General features: G+C 46.3%; 1 protein-coding gene across 4 annotated transcripts in view; it reads left to right on the forward strand.

The window, feature by feature from the left end:
• Positions 1-16,875, forward strand: part of LOC125440222 (mitogen-activated protein kinase 10) — a 93,256-nt gene that overhangs the window by 56,669 nt on the left and 19,712 nt on the right. For all 4 annotated transcript variants that reach the window (XM_048509923.1, XM_048509924.1, XM_048509920.1 and 1 more), the window contains one exon: positions 3,471-3,595. In XM_048509923.1, the coding sequence (XP_048365880.1) occupies positions 3,471-3,595 (125 nt within the window). The remainder of the gene's footprint in view (positions 1-3,470; positions 3,596-16,875) is intronic.

Raw genomic sequence — 16,875 nt, forward strand, 5'->3', positions numbered from 1 at the left:
CTTGATAGCCCTTGGGGTCTCTTCCAACTCTATGATTCCATGAAATATGATGGCTCCCAAAGGCCAGGGAAGTGATTATCCCATGTTTCCAGGTATTTTTAAACCATGGTGGTTCCACATAACACAATTGCAAGTAAAAATAGTAGTGCCTCTTGGTTTGATCCTAAGTATACGTTTCTAAGGGGAAAAAAGTCATGGGAGGGGGGAGTCTGAGGAAAAAACAAAGTACCCTCTGGGTATTCAGAAAAAACCCAGCTAGCTTTTAAACTCAATCTCACCCAGTTTTCCTCTCTACTACTGTGACCATCCTGCATGACTTTTGGACCTGCATGTCCCTGATTCTCAGCATAACCTTTTGGGGTGGTCAGAGGGGGAAGGCTTTTCTTTTTCACCATCACTCTATCCATGTTTAGGTGCATGTGTGCAGGTTTCAGGGTACCTGTGTACCACCTCATCCCTTTATACACATTGACTTGTTCCGACATTGGTCATCTGAACAGGGATGTACTGTGATATGTCAGGGGAGAGAGATCGGGGGAGACAGCCATAGACAGTTTCTTTGGTAAGAATCAGAAATTTGTGCTGGATCCACGCGTGGAGAGGACTCCTATGTAGGGTGTGGCGAAACAGGCTTGCCTATGGCTCGTAGGCTCTATTACGCCCTCTGACCTCTCCCAGAGTTGCCAACCTTTCCCTGGAGAGGGCTATCTTATTTCCAGGGTTCGCTGCCACCACCTGGTCAGTTTTTGGATCGTCCACTGGGAAGGACCAGGACTTCCCAGTTTCCTCTCCCGCTAGCGTGTCCAAAACGGGGGGAGCACACGCGGTACAGAGAACGGTCCACTCCTGGTGAAGGTTTAACAAAGTCAGTTCTTTAATAACAGAAGAATAATGTAGAGAGCTTTTCTGGCACAGCACCCCAAAGAGACAACAAGGAACACAAACTAAACCAAAGCAAACCGCAAGTCCTCTGGCCCTGTCGTTACCACATACCCTGCCTACTAGTTGTTGCCCAGCAGGGTAGGGCTTAAGTAGGTATTGCTTATGAGGAAGCTCCCATCACTGGGCCTAGCACACGGCCTGCGGGGAAATGGCCGCTGCCTCCTCTCCCAGGCAGAGCCTTCCTCTTCCCAGAGACTGCCAGCCAAGAAGAACCCATCCATCGGGTCCTTGCTGGTTTTATCTCCTTTTTCTTCCCTCCCTTTTTTGGCTCCCCCTGATGTTGTTACCAGGCTCACTGCAACTTCTGCCCACCCGCTCTATGGTGCCTGGTTGGGGACAAAAGGAAGGGCGGGGAAAAAAAAACATTTCTCCACATAGGGATTTAAGGAGCACATCACCTTGCCAGAATGATGTCAATGGCAAATTATTTGGACTGCTAAGTGTTGGGTAAAAGTGGGGAGTTTGAACTATGACCTCAAAACGCCAAAGAGGAAGCCGAAGTGGCCAAGACCAGATAGGACAAGAGTGTGAAGCAAAGTTAATGCTGAATATATGTAGAGAAGGGGCTATATTTTATGCTGTAAAAGGGGAAGCAACATGTCCTGGTTGGGTATTCTAAATATGCCGAACAAGAGAGAAAGAAAGATTTGGGTGTTTTTTTTAATCTATGGCTTTCTGCTTATTCTGCAGGGCAGATGGTGACATTGTCAATGAACATAAAAAGTGTACGAGGAGTAGAAAGCTGGCAGGGGTGTCAGAAATTCAATTTGGATGCGTTGAGTTTGTGCTAGTGGTGCTGAAAGAAAAGAACGTAATTAAGTTTATGGACAGTTGGAAACCCTTGATAGAGAATTTAGACAAAACAAAAATAAATAAATTGATGACTAGTGGTTTTGAAGGTTAAACGTTGCTAAAATAAGAACCAATAGAGAAACCCTCGAGACCTGCATAAGGCTGATAACGAGTGGATATTTTGGAACACATTGATTCATAGAGTTGCCATGAGTCGGAAACGACTGGACAGCACTTCACACACACACAGACACACACACACGGAGACACAGAGGCTCATTCCGCACATGCAGAATAATGCACTTTCAAACTGCTTTCAGTGCTCTTTGAAGCTGTGCGGAATGGCAAAATCCACTTGCAAACAGTTGTGAAAGTGGTTTGAAAACGCATTATTTTGCGTGTGCAGAAGGGGCCATAGTTTACTGGGGGTAAATTGAGAGTTAAGAACAGGGATAAGTTGAAGGCAAGAACTGCTGAAGGTAGGCAGGAGAGAGGGGCTGGCTCCTTCAAGAGAGCCACTGACTCAGTAAACTGGCGATCACGAAAGAAGCAGGTGGAGCAAAGCAAAAGTGCATTGTGGGAACTTCTGCAAGAGACAAAAAGACAATTGGACAGAGGGTATTCCAGAGTAGAGGGATCGGTCAGAGCAGTTCTTTTATGCAGATGAGACTGAGAAAATGCCTGAGGCAGTACTGGTCAGAGTCAGTCCCAAAGCAGAGATCAAATGCCTTAACAGTCCAGGTGCTCGGGAGCAAATGCCTTAACAGTCCAGGTGCTCAGGAGCAACAGCCGCAGCAGGCCATTGCTTTCACATCCTGCATGTGAGCTCCCAAAGGCACTTTGTGGGCCACTGTGAGTAGCAGAGAGCTGGACTAGATGGACTCTCGTCTGATCCAGCTGGCTTGTTCTTATGTTCTTATCAGAGAAAGAGGTTATAGAAGGAAGCAACTGGGTTGGAAAGTTCATCAGAATGAATGATGACACTGCCAAGGTTCAAGGTGTAGGGCAGGGGTCTTCAAACTATGGCCCTCCAGATGTTAATGGACTACAATTCCCATCAGCCCCTGCCAGCATGGCTAAGTGGCAGGGCTGATGGGAATTGTAGCTCATGAACATCTGGGGGGCCATAGTTTGAAGATCCCTGGTGTGGGGTGTTGCCAAAGAGGCAAAAGGTGAGCCAGATTTTGAGGTCTGAAACAGAGGTTGATTATGGACTCTGAGATGATGTCCATAACATAGAATCACAGAGGCAAGTTGAGTCATACAGAATGATAGTCAAAAGTTGAGGAGCAGCGTGAGGTGGGTTGAGTTTTCCGTGCCCCTCTTTCAAACCCTAGGAGATGTTCAGAAGGCCGATCTACATGTTGGGGAGGGTTTAGCAGCTAAAAAATATCAGCAACAGGGGACAGGAGACAGGCTGTGGATGTATCATGAGGCCTCTAGTCAAACTTCTATGAGGTACCACTTTTCGGACATCAGTTGCTTTGCGCCCAAGAAGACAGTGCTTCTAGGACTTAAAACTAGAGGCTGTTGCCGAGTTTCTAGCTTTCTCTCGCTTACCATTTAAACGGAAGATTCAAAAATAAGCAATTTAGCATCACAACGTCTAACAGTTGGGCCTTGCCTAAGCTTAACAAGTTTGAAGTGGACACTTGTCCAGTCAGTGCATCCTTCTAGTAGCCTCCGTGAATCTTCATGCTTTGACACATTTCTCTCTTTTGGTTTCCTTGCTCCAGCTAGCCAAGCCAGGGACCTTTTGTCAAAGATGCTAGTGATTGACCCAGCCAAGCGGATATCAGTGGATGAGGCCTTACAGCATCCGTACATTAATGTTTGGTATGACCCGGCAGAAGTGGAGGCGGTAAGTAAAAAATTGACTTGTGTCTCAGAGTTCTTCATCTGCTGCTCTAAGTGTGTGAGGCTAAAGAGTCAACTGAGGGGTGCTATCCCAGCTCTTAACTGGCATTTCCCACTGCTACTCAGAATGGTGGTGGGAGAAACATACAATTTAAAAAATGGCTGTCAGCCAATGGTCTGAAAACCTGGTATGGTATGGGAAAACCAGGAAGGGATATCACACCTCTCTAGGAATTGGTTGATTTTTGTCAGTTCCTAGAAAGACCTGACATCATTTCTGGGTTTTCTGGAAGTGATGTCACACTAATGTCCCATCTCCCAGTCTCTTGCTGGTTGCCTGGTAACCCTTTTGTCTCTTTAAAATGCATAGAAACAGTGGCCCTTTCTGCACGGGCCATTTACAGTGGCCCAGGAATGGCAAAAACGCCATCCCTGGGCAGCTGTTCGCACAGGAGGCGCTGCTGGATCGCAGCAGCGCCATCCTGGCCACCCAGGAGTGGCGTGAAGCCGCTCCTAATAACCTCGCTCGTTGAACGAGTTTATTCTAAAATGCCGTCTTCCCCCGTCCCCTCCAGTCACCTCATCCTCCAGCGTGCTCTGGAGGCCGTCAGGGACCCACCCACGCTGCCCTTCGACCTCCAGGGGTTGGAGGGCAACCTGGGCGGGTCCCTGACGGCCTCCAGAGCGACGCTGGAGGATGAGGTGAGTGGGGGGGTGGGCGCAGAAGAGGCGGCTCCGTGCAAAGCCACCTCTTCTGCGCCAGCTTCTGGGGGGCCGCTCGCACGCCCCCGTGTGAATGGTCCCCACCCCTCCACCGGCATAATTTCTGCCGGTGAAGAGGCGCCCTTTCCACTGTGAGGAAAGGGCCAGTGACTGGAAAAGGAAATTCAGAATCAGACCTACATATCACTTTTAAACAAAGAAAAAGGGTACCATGAAGAAGTGTCAAATGACATCAATGGCATCCATTTTGAATGAGGTTTTGCCAGTCCCTGATACTTAGCTATGTTGAATGTATTAATTTTGAAGTAACAGTTGAAATTAGAGAATCGAATTGGGAGCCTCCAAAGAATTGCTAGCCAAGTTCGCATTCACATTTGTTTTCTTTTTTTCCCTTCCTGTAGCTAGCACTGAACTTCAGTCAACATTCTATGCCTCAAAGAGGGCAATAAGCATGCTCAGTCCCCACCAAGCCATTCTGGTACATCTCATTTATTGTCCTACTGACAGGCCCTGGGTTGTCAAGTTTGCTGGCAGGAGGAGCAATTCAATATGGTTCTTAGGGTCAGTACTTCCAACATCTAATCGCACAGGATTACATACCAAGTTAGAATCTCCATGTAATAACTCTGTTGCCTTGGATGGCCAAATTCTCATGGCCTCTTCCGCACATGCAGAATAATCCACTTTCAATCCACTTTGCAGCTGGATTTTACTGTGCGGAATAGCAAAATTCACTTTCAAACAATTGTGAAAGTGGATTGAATGTGCTTTATTCTGCATGTGCGAAAGGGGCCACTGAATCACTCCAGTGCTGAAAGGATCGCACAGAAATTTGCCATACACAAAATTTCACTTTCCTTACCCAGATTGTTCTAAATTGTTTGTGTGAGACAGAATCCTGGACTAGAGGGATCTTTGTCTGAGCCAGGAGGGTTCTTCCTAAGATCTTATGCCCATTTGATTTGTGTTGGCGGAACATTTCTCAGTGTACAAATGACAACATTACAAGGAAAGGGTTAATTGAGCACCTCATAGCACATTTCTTACTTGGAGGAGGTGAAAGATTTTCTCAAGTTTTTTTTGATAATGCTGGCTGAAAAGAGGGAAAATGAAGCCAGCAAGGCCTTAGGAGATGACTTTAAGCATCGTTAACTCACGTTTGCCCTCTGGGGAGAAAGGTCAGGTGTTAATGTGCAGTTATGGGAGGTGTGACCAATCCTAGCAAGCCTCCAAAGATGCCTTGGAGATCATCTCATAATCCTTCCCAATGTCAGCGTTGCTGTGGGAATAAATCCATTAGCGTTTATGAGATGCTCAGTTACCATGGCAATATGGCATCACATGGAGAGAGGAGTTGCAGACTGCAGGCCTGCATCCTTTTCTGCTTTGACAATGAGGCCCAAGATCTATGGTCTCTGGATGCCACATCTCATCATCATGGCTAATATCTGGCCACAGACCTGGCTCCTCTGCCAATGGGTCAGTTTCTAGTTTCCAGGATCTAGAATGCAACCTGGGTGTACAGAGATGCAAGTTTGCCCTTCCATTAAGGCCTTTTTAGGGCTCTTCTAATGGAAGGTAGACTTACCCAGTGGAAAAGCACCTAGTCTGACTTTCACAGCTGGCTGTGTTTTCTGCATTGTGGATTTTCCCAGAGCAGAAAGCCTTTCCCTTTATCCCCAACACCCTTCCCCTTGGATCCTGGATTCCCAGTTTGTATACCATCACAGGAAAATCCCTAGCAGGTCTTAAAGGGCTGCTTTGTTGTTAACACCCCAAACCACCCTAAGAAGCTAGGATAGTACAGCATGAAGAGCCAGTAAGAACATAAAAGTTCCCTGCTGCGTAAGACCATCTAGTCCAGCATCCTGTTTCTTACAGCAGCCAACCAGTTGCCCTGAAGGACCAAAAAAAACTGGGCAAGAAAGCCCAGGCCTTTCCCTGATAGTGTCTTTCAGTACTGGTATTGAGATCTCTGTAATGGTGGTTCCATTCCATCAGCATGTCTCGTAGCGTGGAGCAGTTTGAGTGTCACTCTAGAACTTGGTCCAAATCCTGTATCAGCCATAAAGCAAAATTAGTCGTTTTGAGATGAGAATGGGATTTCCACATACACACCCCTTATATAGGGTTGCCAATCTCAAGTGGGGAATGGAGGTCTCCGGGGATTAGAACTGGGGGAACAAAGCCTGCTGGTAAATGTTGCACTGTTTCATATTTGCAACAAGACGAACTTACAGACAGAAGGACTACAGTTCCCATGGGAGCCACCCTGCAGCAAATGCTAGATTTCTAACACCTTGACATCTCTAGCTCGTGGGTGTGCACAGTATCCGAAAGGAAGGGGGTTGCATGCCGAAAGGGCCAGAATGTACAAATCCTGTTGGCAGCTCTGGAAGCTACCCTGGAGGGGATACCCTTCCAAGAGGATTTAAGGTCTAGCAGGGCTCATGGGTCCCTGACAATTGCCTTTCAGCCGCACAACATCCCACAGCCCAGCTAGTTTGCTCAGTGATTTGCAGATGTTCTTCCTCCAGGCTAACCATCCCCATGGGTGCAATTACTTGGAGAAACGTAACTGCGTGAACCAATGGTAAACAGATACTGCTTTCATGATCCTGGAAACTGCTACAAGCCAGCGACGAGCCATCAAGTCACGTGATTCTGGGGTCCTCTGCACAGTGATCACCACATAGATCAGAATTCATGTTGTTCATCTCTTGAGATTTGTCACAGTTTTGCCTGGGGTGATTGTAGCTCCAAGTCCCCCTTCCCTCTGTTGATGCTGGCCCCTTCCTATGACAAAGGATGAGTTGGGGAATATCTCAGAGTGTGCCGTTCATTCTCTGACCTGCATCATGAATGTTCTGTTGCCTGAGGCCTCGGAGAATCATTTACTGGCAGAATAGACAATAATGAGCTAGACGGGACCAATAGCTTGACTTGGGATAAGGCAGCATCATATGTCCATATTGGTGGGGGTAAAATAGAAATAAGGGCCACACCAAGCAAAATGAAGAAGAAGCGGAAAAAAATACTTGAGATAAAATATTTATTTATACACACCTATGTGTTTTGCATGAGTTTCATCAGGGTGATGTCACTTCAAAGTCTGCATACAATGTTCTCTTTTGCTTTGTGTTTTTAGAAGGCGAAGAGAACATTGTATGCAGTTTTTGAAGTTACGTCCTGTTGATGAAGCTCATGCGGAATGCGTAGGGATGTGTAGATAATAAATGTTTTGCTTCCAGTGCTGTTGTTTTTTGCTTTTCCTTTGTACTTGTGAGGAAGAAGCTTCATCCGGTTAGTGTCAAGGTACCAGGCTGCTAGGAGAAGGTACAGGGGCAGCATAAAAACGTGGCTGGCAACTTTATTTACATCCTGAAAAGGGACATGGATTCTCACTGGTTGAGAGGAGAAATTGCCCTGACCTGGATGGCCCAGGTTAAGCCAATCTCGTCAGATCTTGGATGCTAAGCAGGGTTGGTCTTTGTTGTTACTTGGATGGGAGTCCATGGTTGCTGGGCAAAGGCAGAGCAGTGGCAAACCACCTTGACTCATTTCTTGCCTTGAAAACCCCAGGGGCTGATGGGAATTGTAGTTCATAACATCTGGAGTGCCAAAGGTTCGCCACCACTGACTTAATCCATGAAGTTCTGATTTTTGTGTCAGGCTCAAAATAAGTGGGTTGCCACTTTTGCCACCAAGAAAGAAATTAGGCCTTGGGGAGACTCATCATGAAATTTAATTGATGTATTGCTGCTTGCTTTTGTGACCCCTGGCCTGCAGCAACTTGAAGCTTGATTCTTCTTTGCCTGCTAGAAGAACCACCACATATTGGTAAGGCTGTGGAAAAGGTTAGCAAGGCAAGAGATGTTCAGAGGTGGTTTGCCATGGCCTACCTCCGTGTAGCAACGCTGACCTTCCTTATGGTCTCCCATCCAAGTGCCAAGCCAACCCTTCTTAGCTTCTAAGATCTGATGAGAGTGAACTGGCCACAAGGTCTTCAAAACACGGTCTGAAAAATCTGGCCTGATGAAGAGTTCTGTTGAACCTGAAAGCTTGCACATTAAGCGACGTCGGGTACGTTCTAATAAAAGTTATTACATGGCTTCTGTTTGTAAGCCTTCTGGTAATGTTTGTAAGCCATCTTCTTCTGGTAATGACAACTAGCCATGGAGCATGGTCAGTGGTGGGATCCAAACATTTTAGTAACAGGTTCCCATGGTGGTGGGATTCAAACTGTGGCGTAGTGCCAATGGGGCTGGGCGGGGCACGATGGGGGCATGGCCGGGCATTCCGGGGGCGGGGCATTGCTGGGAGGGGCTGTGGCAAGGACGCAGCTGCTGCGCCGGTCCTTGGGCGGGAAACGAATGCACGCAGGCACAGGCTGCCACGCACGCCGGTGCACCTCCTGCTAGACTGCTTCAAGTTCTGCGCGCTACTGCTGAGAGGAGGGGCGTAACTAAGGCAAAAATCACGTGGCAAAATCACCAATGAGTAACCCCCTTTTGGCACACACCAATAATTAGTAACCTACTCTCGGGAACCTGTGAGAACCTGCTGGATCCCACCTCTGAGCATGGTGGTGGGAATGGGTGGGTGGCAGAACAGTAGTGCAGCCCTTAAGAGCCAAATCCGTGGAGTTTGCTTGCCAGGATCCTAAATCAAAATCCCTTGATGCAAGTCAGCACGACACTGAAATTTCCTCTGTTGCAACGTGGGACAGTCAAATATAATTGTGCACGAGTCACGTAGCACTTCAAGGAAGCAATGTACACAAACGCCTTTTCATTTTGTTGTATATAAACTGAGCTTCCTGTTCCGCTTTTGACTGTTAGAACTATACATCTTAGTAGTGCAGAAAATATGACTTCTAAAAAACAAATCAATTAAAGGCAGATGTGAGACGAAGCAAATTGTTGAAGCAAACACAACTACCTTTCCCCCTCTGCAAGTGAATTAGATTCTGTTTATAGTGTCATAAATGATGTATGCAAGTGCAGGTATAACCACCCTAGCTTCTGAAGCATTTATAGCTCCATTATTCTCAACTCCCTCTTCCCCACGGGTTAGATTAGTCATCCAAGGACAATCATTCAATCTAGTGTGGCTTCTCTTTGTAGCATTAGTGGTTATGAACCGAATTAACTCTGATGTATTTCTTGCACCTGCACAAGCTGGCTCTCCATTTGTTCTGTTCTTCTGACAAGGTTGTCTTTCTGCAGTTTGTGCCCCCTTCCATTCTATGTATCTTTGCTCTTCTGTTTTCTCATTTTCTTATCCCTGAATTGATACTGGTATAGCTATAACCCCGTTAGAATCCGTTCCCTGCGCGACTCAGGCAGGGAACCCTTCGACCTTCCCTTGGGAGATGATGGTTTTATTTTTTCAGTAATCACAGTTGTAGAATTTGTAGCTGACTGAATGTGTCAAGGGCCAAAAGTACAAAATGATATCCTCTATATATTATATACATGTTTTTCTTCATTTCTATTTCTTCTTCTTCTTCTTCTTCTTCTTCTTCTTCTTCTTCTTCTTCTTCTTCTTCTTCTTCTTCTTCTTCTTCTTCTTCTTCTTCTTCTTCTTCTTCTTCTTCTTCTTCTACTTCTTCTTCTTCCTCCTCCTCCTCCTCCTCCTCCTCCTCCAGGCGTTGTCCCACTGATGCAGGGTCCGCTGACATATTTTTCCTCATATATACATATATAATCAAATGCATGGTAATCAACAACTCTTTTGAATGATAAAATAAATTAAGTTGACTTCTGTGAATGGTTAATGAATAATTATACTTTTACACTATTTTATTAATTTATAATGTTTGAATATTCCCTTAACTGCTTTGCACACATAAGAACTCAACCCAAGGAGAAAGTTTTTCAGCCTAGCCTTTTCCCGGGCTATATATATATATATATATATACACACACGCACATAATTTTGGCATAATAAACACCAAATACACCTCACGCTCCTTTGCATCCTGATAAAGAAAAGCTTTATGTGGTAATTATGTTGCTCAAAGCTAAAGAGACTAAACTGAGGCAACTGTACTTTAGTCACAGGAAAAGATTCACTGGAAAAGACAGTAGTGCTAGGAAATGTTGAAGACAGAGGCGGAACTACAGGGGGACCGAGGGGTGCACGTTGCACTGGGTGTGCACCTGCCCTCACCTGGAAAATCACCCCCTTGGCCCCCCACGGCGCCCGCCCGTGCTTACCTTCAATAAACAGTGCAGGCTAGAGAAGCAGCCTGTTCCCTTCAGGCTGAAAATGGCCTGGTGGGAACTACATTTCCCATGAAACCTTGGGGCTCTCAAGATCTCATGGGAAATATAGTTCCCACCAGGCCGTTTTTAGCCTGAAGGGAACTGGCTGCTTCTCTAGCCTGCACTGTTTATTGAAAGTTAGTGTGGGGGGAAGGGTGCCGCGGGGGGGCATCATGGGGGGACACAGAGTGCTCACCGGGCACATTCTGGCCTAGCTACGCCTCTAGTTGAAGACAGTGGGAAAAGAGGAAGATCTACCGTGAGATGGATCATCTCAGTAAAGGAAGCTATGGCCCGCTATTTGTACGATCTGAACAAGGCTGTTAATGAAGTCATTGGTTCATAAGTTAGAAGTGATTTGATGGCACCTAATGCACTTGAAAAGGCCTCCTGTTCTTGCCCCTCCCCCCTCCCCCAAGGTGTAAGATCAGGCTGTTTGGCCACTGTCAACACACGGTTCTTGTAAGGGGTGGTGGGAAGACAAGAAGTTGGAAGGTCCTGCAGGTGGAGGAGCGGAATGTGCCCCATCAGGGGTTGAGAGATTAGCAAGGCCAAGGACAGTTACATAGGAGTCTATGTCTCCCAATGCATAGAACTTGACATCTTTGCACATCTCCTCAGGAACGCTTGACTCCCCCTCCTCTTTGCTCACCATGGTCTTGCCTGACTTATGCCACAGCTTCTGCCTTGCCAATGGTGTGGCTCCCCTCTGAGGCCCTATCATCAGCCTAATCAGGGGAAGGGGCACACACACTGTATAGTGAGTCATTTCTTCCATGCAATTGAACCTCCTCCACCTCCTGCCCACCATTTAGGGCACTTGCCCTCCTTGTGTGTGCTGTGAACATGTTAAGTTTATCTATTCCCAGACTAGCCTGATCTCATCAGATCTTGAAAGCTAGGCAGGGTCAGCCCTAAGAACATAAGAACAAGCCAGCTGGATCAGACCAGAGTCCAGAGTCCATTTAGTCCAGCTCTCTGCTGCTCGCAGTGGCCCACCAGGTGCCCTTGGGAGCTCACATGCAGGATGTGAAAGCAATGGCCTTCTGCTGCTGCTGCTCCCGAGCACCTGGTCTGCTAAGGCATTTGCAATCTCAGATCAAGGAGAATTGGTAGCCATAAATGTATGGACTTCTCCTCCATAAATCTGCCCAAGCCCCTTTTAAAGCTATCCAGGTTAGTGGCCATCATCACCTCCTGTGGCAGCATATTCCAAACACCAATCACACGTTGCGTGAGATGGGAGACCACCAAGGAAGTCCAAAGTCACTATGCAAAGACAGGCTGTGGCAAACCACCTTTGAATGTCTCTTGCCGTGAAAACCCTGCAACCTGATGGCACTTTCTTCCAGCATTCCCCCCAAATCTTTTGATTTCGATAATGTCATTCTCGCATCATGTGAAGTCTAGACCATATCGCCATTAAATATAAAGTGAGATGCTTCTAGTAAAATAATGCAGTATCTGCCTAGATCCATTTGAACACATGAAACTTCTTTGTATAGATCATTAGTATAGTGAAGAAGCAAGCCTTTATTGGCATAGACAACAGTACAACAATGATAAAAAACGGATTAAAAAGCATATACAAAACAGGAAATAAATGTTAGGTCGAAGGAAATCTACTGGCGTTTGGTAATTTCCAGGAGAAAGTCTGCCACTATCATACAGAGAGAAGGATCAGGGTTGTCCAACAAGTAGTGTAATCTAATTAAATCGGGGAGATGGGGTAAATGTAAAGGAGTAAGATTCACATACTTGGATCTGATTTCCTTGAATCTGAGACAGTGTACTAATTGGTGGGCCAGAGATTCAACTGAGCCGTCGTTACATGGGCACAATCTTTTAGCCTTTTCTTGCTTATTAAATCTGCCATGCAACAAGGCAGAAGGCATAGCATTAAACCTGGCGAGCATTATGGCTCTCCTTTGAACGGGGTTTGTTAAGCAATACAGGTAGTGTGCCAAGTGGCCCGTTCAAATGGGAGGGAAAATACAGGGGGGAACACGTTTTCTTGGCTGCGGTGATTAGGGGATCTAATCTCTATGCTGGGGATCATTAGAAAAGGAATTGATAATAAAACTGCAAAGATTGTCATGCCCTTATATAAAGCCGGGGTGCGACTGCACTTGGAGTACTGTGTCCAGTTCTGGTCGCCGCATCTCAGAAAGGATATTGAGGAGATAGAAAAAGTGCAGAGAAAGGCAACAAGGATGATTGAGGGACTGGAGCACCTTCCCTATGAGGAGAGGCTGCAGCGTTTGGGACTCTTTAGTTTGGAGAGGAGGCGGCTGAGGGGGGATATGATTGAAGTCTACAAAATTATGCATGGGGTAGAAAATGTTGACAGAGAGAAATTTTTCTCTCTTTCTCACAATACTAGAACCAGGGGGCATTCATTGAAAATGCTGGAGGGAAGAATTAGAACTAATAAAAGGAAACACTTCTTCACGCAACGTGTGATTGGTGTTTGGAATATGCTGCCACAGGAGGTGGTGATGGCCATTAACCTGGATAGCTTTAAAAAGGGCTTGGACAGATTTATGGAGGAGAAGTCGATTTATGGCTACCAATCTTGATCCTCCTTGATCTGAGATTGCAAATGCCTTAACAGACCAGGTGCTCAGGAGCAACAGCCGCAGAAGGCCATTGCGTTCACATCCTACATGTGAGCTCCCAAAGACACCTGGTGGGCCACTGCGAGTAGCAGAGAGCTGGACTAGATGGACTTTGGTCTGATCCAGCTGGCTTGTTCTTATGTTCTTATGTTCTTATGGGTAGAGAACTCTCTATCCAATAGTTGACCTTTTAATTTTCCATTAGTATTGTGAGGTCAGTATTATTTACTGTGATTGGCAGCAGCTGACCAAGTTCTCAGGGAAATATCTTTCTCCTCAGTACCTGGTTGGTTGAATTGGAGATGCCAGGGATTGAACCTGGGACCGTCTGCATCCCAAGCAGATGTGCTGCCCCTGAGCCATGGCCCTTTCCCCCCCTGTTTATAAAAGCTCAGCTGCCTCCATTGTGTCATGCTGCTTTTGCCTGTTCCATTTGCAGTGATAGAACAAGGGACTTTATTTATGCCAGGAGTCTCAACCTGTGGCTCTCCAGATGTTCATGGACTACAATTCCCATCAGCCCCTGGTGGCAGGGACTTATGGGAATTGTAGTCTATGAACATCTGGAGAGCCACAGGTTGCAGACCCCTGATTTATGCCATTGGTATCCAGATGTTAATTGATGAGTAAACATAGCATTTTGTTTATTTGCTAGCTTCCTACAGGGCTTTCTGCCTTCTCTTCCTTCAATGCTGTGCTTCCCAGAATCAACAATTAAAACCTTTCCCAGGGGGTATTGTCCATCCGTCATTCTCATAGACACTGATTTGGACAAAGGGGTATCAAAATGGGCTACTTAAGCATTTTAGAGAGGACCACAGAACATTAAAAATGGCTCGATGTATGTTGCAAATTCCAGTGGTTCTTGTGTGAACAACTTAACCTCAGAATAATGACCCTGTGTACCTTCCTGGGATTTATGGCGTGAAAAGCATGTGAGGAAGAGGTAAACTAGATGACATCCTAGACAAAATGCAGAATCCTGAGCCAGTTATTATTTTATAAGTCTATTAAAAAGTTTACGATCTTTTCATGGGCTGCAGGGGAGCAGTAAAATTATGATGTCTCGTTTAAATGGCAAAGAGTGTAACGAGAACGGGAAATGGTAGAAGGGCTTGGGAGCCTTCTCTCCTTCTGGCAGGTTTGAAAAGAATAGACTCTGATGGTCTTTCTTTAAATGCCAGGTCGTGACCTGCTGCTAACTAGAGGGAAATGTATGTTATTACTTGGAAGGCTTGCTGTTCATTCCGAAGGATTGAAGGACAAGTCGGAGCCTGATTGCCCTCAAGTGTACTTGGTGAGAAACCACCCTGCCTGAGTCTTTGACCTCCAAGGGCTAGCAAACAGTGGTAGTGTTTCCTTGTTGCTTAGGCATAGAAAGGCTTTTAATTTCTTCTGGCAGCCTGTATGTTTCATCAGAAAAGCCTTATCTATTTTCTTCATCAGTTGAGACAGAGACAGCAGTTGTCGAGGCTACCATTTTAAAAATAGACTTACTGTGCTTGTCAATTTCTGTTGTATTTTTTAGGTGCTGATTTTCCGCTTTGTTTTTATTTCAGCTTTTAGATTGCTAGATTCCTTGAATACTCCTATAAAAGGCATAAATATATATTAAAAGGTGTGGGTGTTATGTTCCATCAGGTCGATTCTGATTTATGGTAATCCTATGAATTAATGACTTACAAAACATTCTCTCTCTCTCTCTCTCTCTCTCTCTCTCTCTCACTCTCACTCTCACTCTCTCACTCACTCACTCACTCACTCACACACACACACACACACACACACACACACACACACACACACACACACACTGCCCTGTAGTTAGCAGCAGGTTGTGGTCTGGCATTTGAAGGAAAATGTGTGTGTGACTGTTGCAAAAAATGTTTTCCCTCATATGAAAATTTGCACCAAATTGGCTGCTTGATAAGCTAACTTATTATTTCTTTCAATTCTGTACCACCTTTCAGTCTAGAACAGGGTTCCCCAACCTTTTTGAGCCTGCAAGCATGTTTGGAGTTCTGACACAGCTTGGTGGGCACAGCAACAAAATGGCTGCCACAACATGGCTGCCATAGGAGGCGGAGCCAGCCACAAAACGATTAACCTCAGTAACACAGTAAAGTTCCTTGTGCTGTGGTGGCAGCTGCTGCCAAGGCAACATTTTTAAAATCTACACAGCAATCCAGTGGCATAGCGCCAATGGGGGGTGCAACACACCAGGCAGCACTGTGTCAAGGGGCGTGGTCGGGCCGTGGAGGGGGCATGATGGGGGCGTTCCGGGTCTGAGGCAGTTCATGGACTGTTTGGTCCCCTCCCAGAAGCATCTAGATGGCCACTGTGGGAAACAGGATGCATGATAAGATGGAAGTTTTGTCTGAACCATCATTATGTTCTTATGATTATGTGGCACATCCCCATTAGTTAGGGTTGATTCGCATGACCTTCTGTGCATTGATAGATGAGAGATGACTGAATTGAAGTTATTTGATCACTTCATTAATCACTTTATCCCAGATGGCCTGAGTCAATGATTGATCAAACAGTCAACGTGAATACTCGGCTCATACCTCTTAGTGTTTTGAGCTGGATGTGGGTTGTGATTAATGTGTGAGAGGAAAAGCAGGTTTGTTTATTTTAGTAATTTATTTGAAGCATTTCTATGCTGCCTTTCCACCCAACTCACAGTACCCAAGATGGCGAACAATAGAGTGGTTCAAATGTTAAAAACAGCATGTATTGTGCCCAGATGCGCAGAGATTCCCACCTGGTGAATAACCACAGGACACGTCTTGGAATTAATTGGGCCGCAGCCCTTTTTATTGAGGCAGGGTAAGCAAGAGGAGCACTTCATTTAGCAGCTGGTCAGCACCCCTGGCTGACCCCAGCACCATCCCCAATCCATATTGGGGAACCAACAAGGTACTGGGCCACCTGGGTACCCGCTCGCTGTAACCCCCTTTCTGCTGGGGTGTCAGGCTCGATTGCAGAGGCCTCCACAGCATGCGCCCTGAGCCCGCCCCATCCCAAGCCTCTTATGGAGGCTCCCAACTGCGGGGAGGTCCGGCACGCAAGCTCAGCCTTCCCATAAAGATGTGCTCCTCTGCCCAAACCGCCAAGGCTGCAACGAATTGAGCAGCAAAAGAAAACCTTACCCCAAAAGGGAGGGAGGGTGGGTCAGTTTATTCTAGGTGTCGAAAGAAACCGTATCAACCGCGTGCCGCCTAATATATAGGGAGCATGCTCCACCCCTTCCCCTCATGCGTCACACACGATCAGGCCGGGTGAAGCGCATCCGCCCAGCCGGCCCAGGGCACGCTTGCTCGCTTCTCCTGAGCTTACCATGTGCCCTGCCCCCTGTCGCAATTACGGCTTTGTTGATTCTAGTGCTGTTATAAATACAAATACTTGAAGTATAAATCTATGAAAATATTTTAAACTATTAAAACACAGAAACATACAAATAAGAGTTAGTGAGAATACACAAAATGAAACAGAAAGAGTCTTCACCATAGAACTACCACAGGGCGAGGGGGGGGGACAAATGCCGCAGGTGCAGGGGGGCAAATAATCGCTCCTCCACCCCTCCTTTGGCTGCCTCTGCAGCCTGGAGCAGACCCCACGGACCAGAGCAGACTGCTCTTTAAAAGGTTTAAGACTTTAAAAGGTAAGTG

The sequence above is a fragment of the Sphaerodactylus townsendi genome, linkage group LG10 (assembly GCF_021028975.2).
Source record: "Sphaerodactylus townsendi isolate TG3544 linkage group LG10, MPM_Stown_v2.3, whole genome shotgun sequence".
In the NCBI taxonomy this organism is placed as follows: Eukaryota; Metazoa; Chordata; class Lepidosauria; order Squamata; family Sphaerodactylidae; genus Sphaerodactylus; species Sphaerodactylus townsendi.